The sequence below is a fragment of the Dicentrarchus labrax genome, unplaced genomic scaffold (genome assembly GCF_905237075.1).
Source record: "Dicentrarchus labrax unplaced genomic scaffold, dlabrax2021, whole genome shotgun sequence".
In the NCBI taxonomy this organism is placed as follows: Eukaryota; Metazoa; Chordata; class Actinopteri; family Moronidae; genus Dicentrarchus; species Dicentrarchus labrax.
The window spans coordinates 24,564,439-24,578,356 of NW_026136702.1; the positions used below are offsets into that span (position 1 = coordinate 24,564,439).

A 13,918-nucleotide genomic window follows, 5' to 3' on the forward strand; every position below is an offset into this window, starting at 1 on the left:
TCCGTGAAGCGGAGGATTGTGGGAGATCACGAGAAGCAAATTCCAACAAGAGGAATTACGTCATGTTGTTCCAACAGTTGAATTCTTAGCAAAGAAATAATAGGTGACAGAAAATGTGTTAACACAATAAGCATGAGGAGGCAGTGGTGCATATTTCCATTGAGACTGGGATGAACAGTGTTTTTGTATTGTAATAACTTATTGTAATAAATGATGAACTTCCTACATTTTGGCCCTGACAAATACCCAGCCTCATACTACATCAGCAACTATATTCCTGTTGTGTAGTAACAACCCTGGTGACATAGATCATGATTTTACTGTGTTCAAACCAGAGACACACTGAGACAGTACAAATGTAGTCCTACAAAGAGGGAATAAAAGAAATGGGAAAATAAAATTAAAATATAAATGTTGTCAGAGGGGTGAGAACAGGGGCTCATGGGAAAGCCTGAGCAAAATCAGTTGAGAGTGATGAGTCCAGCCCACAAGGTTGAAGGTTCATTTATTTATCATTCTCCAACACAGGGTTGTACAACAAAATGCAAGCTGTAGTCCCTTTATGCTACACACAAAAGAAAAAAATATTATTTATGGTTGAGGATGAGTGTCGCAGTCTGAGGAAAGAAGCTGTACATAAAGGCATCAGCACTCGCACATAAGTAATGCTCAGCAAAATGCTTTCACTGCTGTGCAATTAATTAGTATATATATTACATACTTATTTGCAAGTGCTGACGACTAAATTTACTTTTTCATGAATTTTTGAGTAGGCACCCATCATACTCTAAAGAGGTGAGCACGCCAGGTGTTTTGTTTGAGGAACGAAGCTGCTCTGTAGTCTGGTGGTACAGCAACGGATACTTCTGTATCTCTTGGCAACAAGGTGAACAGGCTGGGGTGGGTGGGTGCTGGCTTTTAGCATCCTTTGGGCTCTGCACAGACACCTCACCTCACCAATATCACTGATGCTGAGCACCAATGATCTTCTAGGCAGTTTTAATCTCCTGCTGCAGAGTCCCGTCTCCTCTGTAAAAGAAGTGGCACAGGAATTTTGCTTTCTTAAGTTCTCTTAAGAAATAAAGTCTTTTCTGGGTTTTCTGCAGTCCCTCCAGGAATTTGCACTGTCACAACAATCAACGCAAATTCAACCAGTCCCAGTGAATTCAGTGCAATGTTGTAAATTTTGTCAACCAATTGTTGTATGCAAAAAAAGGGAAACACCATTTGCAGATTTCACTGTCTACTACAATTTCATTGCAAAAAATGCCTACAATTATCGCAACATGCATAGCAATTTATTTTGAAAGGCTGCTAGGAAGTCCGGCATTATAGGCCACAACAATCCAAAAAAAGCCTGCGGAATCCTGGAGAGACTGTTTCTTAACCAGGGGCGGATGTGAGATGACCATGACAGGTTCTCTGTGACGTTAATTCCCAGGAACCTAAAACTGTTCACCAGCTCCACCTCAGCTCCACTGATGGAAATGGGTGTATGTCTTTGCCTCTTTTTCTAAAATCAGCAATCAGCTCTTTGGTTTTACTGACGTTGAGCAGTAGGTTGTTTTCTGTGCACCACTCTGCAAGATCGTTGATTTCCTCCCGATATGAAGGCTCGTCGTTGTTTGAAATCTAGCTGATGGTGGTGGTGACTTCTTGTTGAACTCTCTGGGACCAGACTTTTTGATCTAAAGGATTTTCTTTGAAAAGACTGCACACTCATTATACCGACACAGAATCAGCACTTAAACAAAAAATGTTTTTTATGGTTCAATATGACATTCCAATTTTCCTTCACATCATTTTACCTGGACACATTCAAAGCAAACATTTGTCTGAGGATGCCATCATCATCATCATCATCATCATCATCATCATCATCAAAGGAGCAACCAGTCACTGATGTGTCCAGCACACAGCATTTTTAGTTGTTGTTGTTGTTATACACTCTGTTATTATGCATATATATATATATCATATATCATTCTAGCATTCAGCAATTTATTGTGTTATTTTATCCCAGGTGGATAATTGAGATATGTGTTTGAGCATGTGTGTGTGCTCTGCTTCATATATATTTTTTGAAGAGGCCATAACATTATTTTGGGGGTTTCCCTGTACTTTAGTGTGTTATATAGATTTTTTGTCGCTGTAGAAGGTGAGAAGTCCACACCAAAAAGTTACTATCTCCCACAGAAAACACTGCTCCAGCACTGCCTCACACGCCTCGTTTGTATTCAGGATTTTCTTCTGTTACTATATTACATCACATTGTAACAGCACCACCTATAGGCTAGGTGACAGTGAAACCTACTGAATCTGCACATCAACATATATAAAGATGAACGACATGACAGCTCTCCAATAGTGAAGCCAAAACATCCCAATCTCCCCCTGGTGGCTGGTTGCAGTATAGGTCCTAAACCCCACCAACTCTATGTTAGCAGATGGGACATGGGCCAAATAAAGATGTACACGTCAAATAAATATTTACCAAACATGGTTTCTGTCATTTTAGGTAGTTCTTATTAGGCTGATGTACGGTCTTATGTTCATTTTTCTGATAAGTTTGGTTTTAATTAGTTATTTGATGCTATAAAATACAGTGGCACCAACCACGATCACTACTGTGCAGACTCTGGCTCCAAATGGCTTAATTTTTGTACAGTGGAAGGAAATGGAGACCCAACGTCCAACTTTAATATGTGTGTGGGGGGGGGGGGACTAAAGACTAAAGCATGTAAACCTATTGCAGTAGATCCCCCAAATAAAAATATAAAATATAAACCTGACAATGAGAAAGTGTTTTGAAAGTGAATTAAAGTGTCAACTTAAGGCAACCACTAGGAACCACATTAGCAAACTTGTCATCCAAAAGCCTGATCCAGAGCTCTCTCACTAACCTGTCTTATCCATCGTCCCTGAACTTGAGACCTGAAAGCTTTTTCATTATTCAAACTCAGAATCACAACCTAAAGTGACCCTTTAAATTGGGCCGGTTTTGTAAAACCTCGGTCCATGGCTGCTGCACACGTTACTTTTACATGAATGTATGGTAAAAAAAAATCAGTTTGACAGCGTAGCATGTTTTCAAATCTATCAGCACACTGATACAGTAAGTGCAGATGGTTCAACTGACAGTTATCTTCAGGCTTCAGCCACACAGTTAGTGTTAGTCTCTTGTCTCTGTTTGACCTCTGACCATTAACAAACACAGCTCAATTTGATTTGATTGTCAAACTGATTTTGCCTCAAGGGGCGTTACATCCAGTCCTGCAGACCGACTTCCAGCTGCCATGAAGCCCACCCACAGTGGGACTGCAGTCAATAGTCTGTAGTGTAAGCTGGTTTAAAGAAAGTGCTCAGGCAGCTGTGAATGTGCAACAGCAACAGGTGTCCAGCGACGGGAGATGTCTCATACAGTATGTCTTAAAGTGTGCGTCTCCTTTCACAGGTCTCCTTGGCTGTAAGTCAATGTCCACTCTGCTAAGGAGTGCTCTCAAGAAGCCTCCATGTGCTGTCCACTGGACATCTTTGCAGTGTGTTTCATAAATGACTGTATTCTCTACAACCAAACATGATCAGTCAGTCAGTATCTGTCTCGGTCTTGGCTGTGGATGTCCCTGGTCCATTTGATCATAGTCTCTGGAGATCGGTAAAGGAAGATCAGTTTGGAGTAAAGTTCCTCTTCCAGTTCCAGCTCTCCTGTTTCACGCACCTGAAACACACACAAAGAAAGGATTTTCCAGAACACTCCCAACAGCATGAAAACAACTGTGTGTTTTCTACGTATTATTTAATAGATACAGTAAGTCTGTGCTGTAATATTGCATATTTCTCAGTTCAAGAACAGCTTATTCAAATGTGTGCATGCCTACAGTAAATGCATGCACTGTGTGTGTGTGTGTGTGTGTGTGTGTGTGTGTGTGTGTGTGTGTTAGTACCAGGAAGATGTCTGTGCAGAGCTTCAGGATGCGGTCCACACAGGGCAGCTCCTCAAACATGATGGAGTGGGAGATCTCACTGAAGAAGCCACGCACAAACTTCCCAATGACTAAGACCACAGACACATACAGGCCCATGATCCTGGAAGGAGACATTATTAAAAGAAAAGAAAAAGAATATTTACATTCAAGAGGAAAGGGGGAAAAAACACAAAGGCAGGAGGAGTAGATTACTTTTTAAAGGTTTTAATGTGGAAATGATACTTTTTTTCACACACACACTATTGTTCCAAGCAGGCTTCGTTTTATGTTTTAATACATAATACATGTCTGGAGGGGATCTTTAATGATACTATAGCTGCCATGCATATTTGACAAACATCGGCTGAACATCACAGCACTGTCATCAATGTACTGTAAAATCATTGATGAATGGATTAAAATAGGACAGTTTACTTGCTTAAAAGGTCAAAACTGTGATAGAGTCTCAACAGTATTTATAGCTGGACTGCCACTTTTAATCACTTATATCCAAACCCACTCCCACGCTCCATGGCGTTAGAAGCTAAAAACATAGACCCACAAAAGTAAAAGTAAAAGTAAAAGTAAAAGAAAATTCTACCAGCCATTTTAACAACAAGCTGGTCTGCCTGTCATGAAATATCAAGCATATATCAAGTTTAAAGTAAACATGATATCTTATATTGCTTAAACATATAAAAATATCATAAGTTTTACAGCTTTCAATCTGTCCATTGAAATGGATCTGACTGTCACCTGAAGGGAAATAGGGAAATACTGTTTTTATTCTGAGTGTTCTGATTTGATGTTCCAATAATACAACATTAGAGTAGAAATCCATTATACACTATTAAACTGTACATTTTATCTTTTATATATATATAGTTATATATATATATTTATATATATGTTCTTAACATATACAAAAATATAAAGTAGCTTAGTGTGTAAGGACTTGGCTTGGGAACCGGAGGGTTGCCGGTTCAAGTCCCACAGACCACAAAATATGGAGTGTGGACTGGTAGCTGGAGAGGTGCCCTTGAGCAAGGCAACCTAACCCCAAAACCTGATCATGGGGCGCCAGATACATTGCAGCCCCATCACTCCACCATCTCTCTCCCCTTTGCATGTCCAAAAGTGCATTAAGTGTGCATGAAGTGTGTGTGTGTGTGTTTATAAAAAGAGTGAAAAGAAAAATTTCCCCTAAGTTATCAATTAAGTATATCTTCTTCTTCTTAATATATGTTGTTTGTATATCTAGAGTTTGTAACGAAAATAATTTCCCCCTGGGATTATTAAAGTATTTCTGATTCTGATTACAATATATTTTTGTGTTTGTAATATATTTGTGTTCTGAAGGGGTTAAATTGTTAAATATGATATATTAAATATGTATATATCCAACCCATGTTGTTTGTGGGTGTGTGTTCCTTACCCATATCCAGCCAGGAATCCCAGGCTGGGTGGGCTGACTTTGTCGTTGAATATGACCATCGGCAGAACCCCACATGAGGAGGGGGCACAGCCTGCAATAGCAATGTCCCACCACTCCTGGTTCCCACTGCCATTTAGCGATCTGTCACTCATCAGGGACAGGGTTATATTCAGGTAACTATCTTCATCACCTATAAAACAACCAATCAGCAGTGTTAAAACACAGACTTTAAAGTGTGAATAACACATATAAACACTGGTATCCAGAGATTGTCACTGTAATGGTATTTAGGCTGTTAGTTGCTAAGCTGCCATCTAGTTTTTATCCTTCTGCAAACACCCGAACAGGCTCTTTGTCAGAATTGTTGTAGTATTATTGTGCTCTGGAGCACCAAGTTGATCAAATAACCCCCTAAGACTCAAATGTCCTAAAGACTATTTTAAAGGTAGGTAAAGGTATTTTATTGATAACCCCTGACCTAGTGTTTCCTTATGGAAAACCTGGTTCTGGTAGAACTGTTACTCTGTCCTGCACTTAGAATAGATTGACATCTCATTTGGGTAGCCCCTTTCCATGACTATCTAGTCCAATCCTGGAAATGATTTTGCCCGTTTTAATATTATATATATATATCTTATTTTGACAGTAACTCCATGAACTCTGACCTTTATGTAGCTGACTGACTGGTTTGGCTTCAGCTCCATTGGGGGCACGGATGTAGTGAGGGAACATATTAGGAACATGCCTGGGAAAGAGACAAGACACCATCTGTAAGATACAACTGTATGTATTAAATAAATATGAAATAAAACGTGCTCCAGAGAGTAAACCTACACAGGCCCAGTGCGATTGCCAACCAGTAGTGAGGCCAGATCTGCTCTGACTGGGTTTCCAGGTTCCAGGTCTATAGAGTGTTTGTCAAAGGTGTGTTCCACTGTTCCTCCTTTACCCAGGTCCCTGTCAGAGACAGATACAAACAGCTTTTAAAGATAATAAAATTCATAGATACACAAATATGCCACTAAAATTCCTGTGAATGGGTGCCCTGGTTTACAAAAGTTTGGGAACTGTGCAGCATCATTTCCATCATTTGTCACAGTCAGCTGTCAGCTGTCAGCTTTAGCATGCTCATATTAGTTTACAATTAACCAGTAAGTTTGGTTATAATTATGCATAATGCATAATGCCATTTTGTAATAAAGAGAGCAAAGGTGTTACCTCTGGAAAGTCCAGGCGAGACGTAGTGTTAGGTCAACAGGACTTCCAAGTAGTTCTTTAATGACTTCCTGCCTGCTGGGGGGGCTGATCCTCCATACCGACCCTGAACTACCTTCGATCAGGGCCGTCACGATGTCCTCGTAACTGTAGAGAGTGATGAACTGCATGGCTACCTAAAAGCAAATACACACAAAATTACGTATGAAAAATAGGTATACAGGAAGTAACTCAAGTAGGACACACACACACACACACACAAATGAGAAAATGCTAAAAAATCGGTATGTTTACACAAAGTACTTTAAGTATACAGTAGAGTTAGAATAGGGTAGTGAAAGCTAAATGGAAACGTTTACCATCGACAATGTTAAAGCCTGAGTATTCAACAATATTACAGACAGAATGACAGAATTTTTTAAATACACTTGACAATGGCACATGGAGCCTGACCGAACCATACAGGACCAGCCTGACTACTGTCTAAAGCACAAACAGACAGACGCATTAATCAAACTTAAATCAGTACACACCGCATTGTCTCCAAACGTTTGGGTGAGTTGGTCATATTCAGCCTCTGTGAAGGGCTGGATGGACTGCTGTTGCACACTCATGGTGAATAGGGGCTACACATGCACACAGACAAAATACACTAGTGAGTTATACACATTTGATAAACTCTGTTATGCTAGGTCATTTGTGCTTTACATTTGTACCTGGTTTCCATTTTGCACTACATACTAAACAGATTTCCCTTTGTGAATAAAATGAATCTTTTGCAAACTGATATCGGAGATGTGCATGGTAACTAATAAACCTTTTATAAGCTGTATTTTTTAAGAGACAATAGAACAAATCTCAAACGTTAATTACCTCGTATCCTCCTAGCTTGACAGTCACTGTGACATCGATGGGGTGGTTGACCACACCCACCACAGATCTGACCAATGAAATGAAGAGAAGGGGAAACCAGATGATGCAGATCAAGAAGAAGATGATGAGTCCACCCATGCCATATTTCACTATCTTCTTTTTCTTCTGCCCTTTAGGCTGTGGGTATTTCTGTGGGAAATAAACAAAAATAGAATATTCACTATTTTCTTTACATGTAATGCTACTACAGTTTAGAGGAAACAATCCACCACCATAAGGTGGAGGTGTTTGTGTGTCCCTGTGACCTTGGTAGCTGTCTTGTCAGGGGCATTAGCCCTTGGTAGGGACTCCATGGCAAACCGGCCCCAGGTGAGGGGCCAGACTAAGAGAGATTCAAAGACCCTGGATGAATCGGCATCAGCGTGGAATTAGTTGCTTCTCAAGTGAAGGAATTCAAGTATCTTGGGCTGTTGTTCCAGAGTGAGGATAAAATGGAGCTTGAGACTGACAGCTGGATTCATGCAACATATGCCGCTGACCTTTAAGGCGAGGCTCTTAATTTAACAGTCAGTCTACGTTAAAACCCTTACCTATGGTCATAAGCTTTAGGTAGTGACTCAGAGAAGGAAATAATGAATACAAGCGGCTGAAATGACTTTCCTTCGTAGGGTGGTGGGCTTATCCTTAGAGATAGGGTAATGAGCTCAGAAGTCTGAAGGGGACTCAGTGTCGAACCACCACTTCTTCAAGTTAGGAGGAACTACCGGGGAGTTCGGACATCTGATAAGGATGCCTCCTGGAGGCCTACCTGTAGAGGTTTTCCATCCAACTGGTAGGAGACCTGGGGGTACACCCAAAACACACTGGAGGATAATATATCTCATCTGGCTTGGGAACACTTCAGGAGGAGTTGGAAGATGTTAAGACTATGATATCATTCAAATTTGACCAAATGTGTTTGACTATAAGGAAGGTACTCTACTGAATGCCACCCACTAAAACAGAAGAACTGAAAAAAGGCGTATGTGGAGGTGGGTGTGGTTTGCGCTCAGCTACAGGAGAGAGAGAGGTGTGGGGAAGGCTTGTGAGAGAAGCACCAGGTGAGTTGATTACTGCAGCTGCTAATCGTTGTCTAATCACTCTACCTTTATCTTGCAGTAGTGTGCTGGACCTGGGAGGGGAGAGGCTACTGAGAGCGAGAACCGCAGAGTAGCAGATGAGTGATGAGTGTCGTTTGTGTTGGTAACAGTAAGATTGAAATAAAAGTTACGTTTACCAACCACCCGGTCCGAGAGTTTGTGTGCTGCCAAGACCCACTGTCGTAGCGAGACCTGCTACAGTGTATAAAGTACGGTCACATCATTTTCTATTTAATGAAATTGCCCTGCACTCACAAAAAGGATGTGATGCAGACAATAAATTAATATTCATCATGATGCTGCAGTTTATAGTCTGTAGTGTGATATACTACAAAACAGGGTTGAGTTCTTCATTTGCAAACACGATGCACAATCACATGATTTGGCTGCCCTTTATCTGTTACCTGAGAAACAACCCATAGTGCACTCCCTGTGTAGTCTACTGCCCATTCATTATTTCCATTGCAACCATTGTTATATACTACTTACTGAGCAGAAGAGTGGAGCCTGGGTGTATTGAGAGTATATGTATGTTTTGTTCTGTTCTCTGTGTGTTTAGTTATGTTGTAATAACTTTGTTTTTTTTTTTCATACCTTCTCTGTCTCACGGCTGCATTTAATGATGAAGATGTTGGCATAAATGTCCTCCACACACATCCAGTTGGACAGAGACAGAGTGGTGTCAGTCCAAACCCAGTCCATCACCGCTCGCAACTCCACCAGGAACGGCACCAGACGAAACCTACACACACACACACACACACACACACACACACACACACACACACACACACACACACACGCTTAGCATCCCTATCAGACTGTCAATATACTATATGCTGATTCTTTACATGTAATATTTTTCAATCTGTTGTTATTTTTTCATTACACATAAGCCCGGAATACACAAACATAAACACAAAGGACTTACGGAAATGCATTAATCGTAATCTCTGTATTATAGATACACATACTGTATCCACCGGATTGTGGATCTCATCCTTGCAGGGGGACTAAAAACATTATGTATAAATAAAATGCAAACTGAAACACATGTGCATTCTGCTAAACAGCACAGACTGCTGCAGATTTGCTTTGTGTCCATACCCTTGGAAGAGAAACAGGTTGAGGTGGTTGTATTTCTTGGTAAGGAAGTTCCCGAGGATACGAGTGGGGTATCCACAGCGGATCTGATAGGCTGACAGGCCGAAGTAAATACACTTGACAAAGTACCAGAGCTGGGCCACAAAGTTCTGATTGAACTTCCTAAACAGAGAGGAGGAAAGACAAGGACAATTAAAGCTTGTTCAATCAAACTTGCAGCAGTACTCTTAAGGATCAACTCGTATATGTGGTATCATACCATAAGGATTATTCATTTTACTATCGACCAAATCGCAGGTCACTCACTGCAATTTGGTCTATTGGTGATGTAATAATTTAATAATAAATACACGATTTAGACTTCACCTTTCAGTGACAGCTGGCAGGATGAAGAACATCCACAAGTGGATCCCAAACACAAGGATCACCTTGAGGGAAGTAATGACAGAATGATCAAATACTTTAAAAGCAGAAAAGCAAATTAGTAGAGATGTTGTAAGAATGAAGAGCAAAGGGAAATCTAAACATCTCATCCTATCACATATTGCAGGTCACTTTGGGCCTTTCCAAAAGTCACCTAGTTTTTACCTGTGACATTAGTTTGCCATCTGGGCATTAATCAAGTTACAGGATGTTGCAGAATGCTTAAACAGGCATGAAAATCCACTCAGTGGTGTCTGATGTAACTAGTGATGGCCAATGAGGGAACAAACAACTGGCAGAGAGCCACAGTCCTCCAGAAAAACATGGAACCAGACAGATACATGAATGCTAATAATCTGAGCACTTGAACTGAACCTGGAAGATGAGTTTTCCCAAGACGGCCTTGCGCAGGTACAAGGCTCTGTCGATGATCATAGTGCTGAACTGGATGAGCAGCATCACCAGGAATGCCTCAGGAACCTGGTCCTCCGACAGGGTGGAGGCTATATCAGCTGCTGCACTGTGTTTCTGAAGGAGAGAGACGAAAGTCAAGAGGGCTTTTCTCTGTTAACTGACTCAAATGTTATGTTTAAAATATGAAATGTCTTCTAATATTTAGTATATATTTATATATTATACAACAAAAATGTAATAAAATAATAATAAAAGCACAACATAAACTGCTTTAGATGCTAGGCCTGTTTATTGAAGAGCAGGAAACCATTGTAGATTAGATCACCTGTTTATGTTTGGCCTAGCTAATTGATGAATTATGAATGAACTTCTTAAGTCCCGCCCCTTTTTGCTCTGTCCTCCAATAACAGTTGAGCAAGCCTCATCAGAACCTCAGTGAACTTTCTCCTTTCCTGTACTTCCATATGCTATGTGCTAATCTATATTGAAAAGACAACCTCACATTTTGAACATGTTCATAAGATTAAGGTGACATATATATGCTAATTAATCGTTTGTTAGCTAGCATTTTGCCAACATTAGCAAACTTTAGATGTGAGTGTATATATATACATTTATGTTGCGTTTTACTTGTTCTTGTCATTCAGACGAAACACATTTCAATTTCACTTCTATCTGAATCACAAAATTTGCTTTCTTCTTAGTGTAGTTTTCATTCATGTAAATGATTGATAATTGGTAAATCATTACAAACTTCCATTCAACCATCAATTCTTCCATCCATCTCTCACCCCAAATGCCCAAAAGCCAAAGACGATGATGATGAAGTCAATGACATCAGTCAGGAACATGAGTGCGTAGACATCGGTGGCAGCCCGATACTCAGCGTGTAGAATCCCCCTGAAGAAACCCTGAGTTGGCCTGTAAACACTTTGGACACTGCAGAGGAAAACAAAATGGGCATTAAACCACTGCATTCGTGGAAAAAGTCATGACATTTCAGTAATACATTACACTGTTTTAAAGCTGCAGTAGGTGACTTTTATGAAAATAATGTCATATTTACTGAAACTTTCACTATATCCTGACAGTAGTATGAGAGATAATCTGTGAAAAAGTTTCAGCAAATAAATAACCTACTTCTGCTTTAATTCCTCCTAGGGTTGCAACTAAATTATTTGTACTAATCTGAAACTATTTATTGAATAAATGATTGATTGTTTAGTCATTAACATGTGAATATATATTGATAAATGTTCTTAGAGGGTTACTGTGGTAACTTGTGCATACAATGACATTACATCATACTCACCCCGAGATGAAGACATGTTTTATCTTGGCTCCAACAGCCAGCAATCTCTTACTGGCTGCCTCTGTCCTCCTGCCTTTCTGCTTCTTCTTCACTGGTTCTTCACTGGGATCTGCCGTCTCAGCTGTGGGCTCCACTGGAACATCTGCAAACACGGAGGGATTCAACAGAATGAGCATCACAGAAAGATAAAATGTAAAGATAGTTTAAAGTCTTCCCTGAAATATAATTCTCTCTTTGTTACACATGCTGTACCAGCTTCTTTTGGTGCAAATGACACATCAGCACAGAGATAACAAGCTGAGTTGAACCCAACAGTCAATTTTACCTCAGTTAACAGCAAAATATACTGTCAGGCCTCGCAAAATAAATCTCAAAGCAAATACAGTCGGATGTGAAGTGGTCTTAATCTGATTGCCACAGATGGTTTTCTTCGGTCTCCACCAACGTACCTGAAGGAAATTGCAGTATTTTCCTCATTAGACTAAACGTCTCACCCTATCACTGTCGTGATTATTCTCCCCATAAGTGTGGCGGTAATAACTTACTAACATCTCAAGCGCGCCAAGAGAATGTTATTGTAACAATTTGAATAAGTTAGAGTTTATTTTTGTCAAGAGTAGTAAAGTGTGTGCGAGTCCCTTCTGGTTAACTGTGAATAACCCTGTAGCTGTGCCAATTACTATTATTATTTCAGGCTACTGTATAAACATGGCAGTTCAACATGGCGGACTCTGCCACTTATTTTCACGTGATTATACACTAATGAAAACATACCTATGAATATTATATTCCAATTCTGCCAAAAGATCCTCCTAAATGTTACACACTGGACCTTTAAGGTACTTTGTACTTGACAGCGATATGAGTGAGAGTTATCTCAGGTAATACTGCGTATATTATTGTAACTTGAATAGGTACTCTCTACCTTCCTGTAGATGTATTTATTTGTAAATTTCTATATTTTTGAAAAATGAATAAGACTAAAGTTCTCACCCTATCGCTCACGTGATTATTTCTCCAACAGTGTCTTTTTCACCATGCGGGATGGTGAGAATAGACCTTAATCACTGCAGTTATGTTGACTCATCACTGTAGTTAGAGAGTGAAGAAGCTTGCACAGTACTAGGTCTGTGGAGTTAACGGTACCATAACAGTCCACAAACCTTTGCTGTGCTGTCGTTTGGGTTGTTTAGGTTTCTTGCGGAAGCGGATACTGCTGCTTTTCTTCGGGGCTTCCTCTATTGCCTGCTCATCGTCTCCCTCTATCTTATCCTCCTTCGGCCTGCTGGGGGGATTCAGCCCGGACGGAGTTTCCTGTTCCTCTTTTGACTCAGTGAGAGCTGGTTCAGCTGCAGGAGGTTGTGGGGTAGCAGCAGTGGTGCTGGTACTTGGTTCTGCATCGTCCTACATTGACAAACAATGGATGTGAAAAACTGTAAAAGTAGAGTTTCTTTAAAAATAAGTCTGATTATACTGCATGATGTCACACTCTATAAAGGCACTTCTTGATAAGTAAGTAACTGTTGGGATCCAAGGATACCTTTAAATATGAACTTGTTCATTTGAAGTGTTTAACTGGACCAAAGGGAACAAAACCTTACTAGACCCGCCAGATAACAGACCTCACAGTGGGGGTCCAGGAAAAGGTTTAAAGGCCATAAACACCCAAACACCGGCCGTCATTGGTCAGAGATCTTTGGACACCAGACCTGTCATCACGGCTATTTAAACCAGAGAGACACTCTTCTCTCTCTCTCTCTCTTCTCTCCTCCCTTCTCTCCTCGCTCACACACCTACACGCCTGAAAAGTTTTGGACCTCGGTGCGGCCAGACCCGCCCACGACGCACGACAAAGGATTATAGCACGGCACAAGAGCCTGCTTTTTCCTGCGATCCCTGGCCAGCGCACCGCTAACTGAAGTCAACATCTGCAGCTTTAACCAGAAAGTCTGTCAGCTGACTTTACCGGAGCAGTGCGACGTTAACGCCGAGTCGTTAACTCTACAGAGCAACAAGCAAAACGCCTTTTCCTCTTGCT

At 40.6% G+C, this 13,918-nt stretch overlaps 1 protein-coding gene across 3 annotated transcripts in view; it reads right to left on the reverse strand.

The window, feature by feature from the left end:
• Nucleotides 1-488: 488 nt before the first annotated feature.
• piezo1 (piezo-type mechanosensitive ion channel component 1) overlaps nt 489-13,918 on the reverse strand; it is an 87,071-nt gene continuing 73,641 nt past the window's right edge. For all 3 annotated transcript variants that reach the window (XM_051422617.1, XM_051422608.1, XM_051422599.1), the window contains exons 40-54: nt 13,044-13,284; nt 11,881-12,022; nt 11,360-11,507; nt 10,530-10,682; nt 10,098-10,159; nt 9,735-9,893; nt 9,222-9,369; nt 7,489-7,677; nt 7,149-7,241; nt 6,619-6,791; nt 6,235-6,357; nt 6,066-6,145; nt 5,401-5,590; nt 3,945-4,086; nt 489-3,718 (exon numbers count right to left, since the gene is read on the reverse strand). In XM_051422617.1, coding sequence (XP_051278577.1) covers nt 3,590-3,718; nt 3,945-4,086; nt 5,401-5,590; nt 6,066-6,145; nt 6,235-6,357; nt 6,619-6,791; nt 7,149-7,241; nt 7,489-7,677; nt 9,222-9,369; nt 9,735-9,893; nt 10,098-10,159; nt 10,530-10,682; nt 11,360-11,507; nt 11,881-12,022; nt 13,044-13,284 — 2,172 coding nt within the window. In that variant the 3' untranslated portion in view covers nt 489-3,589. The remainder of the gene's footprint in view (nt 3,719-3,944; nt 4,087-5,400; nt 5,591-6,065; nt 6,146-6,234; nt 6,358-6,618; nt 6,792-7,148; nt 7,242-7,488; nt 7,678-9,221; nt 9,370-9,734; nt 9,894-10,097; nt 10,160-10,529; nt 10,683-11,359; nt 11,508-11,880; nt 12,023-13,043; nt 13,285-13,918) is intronic.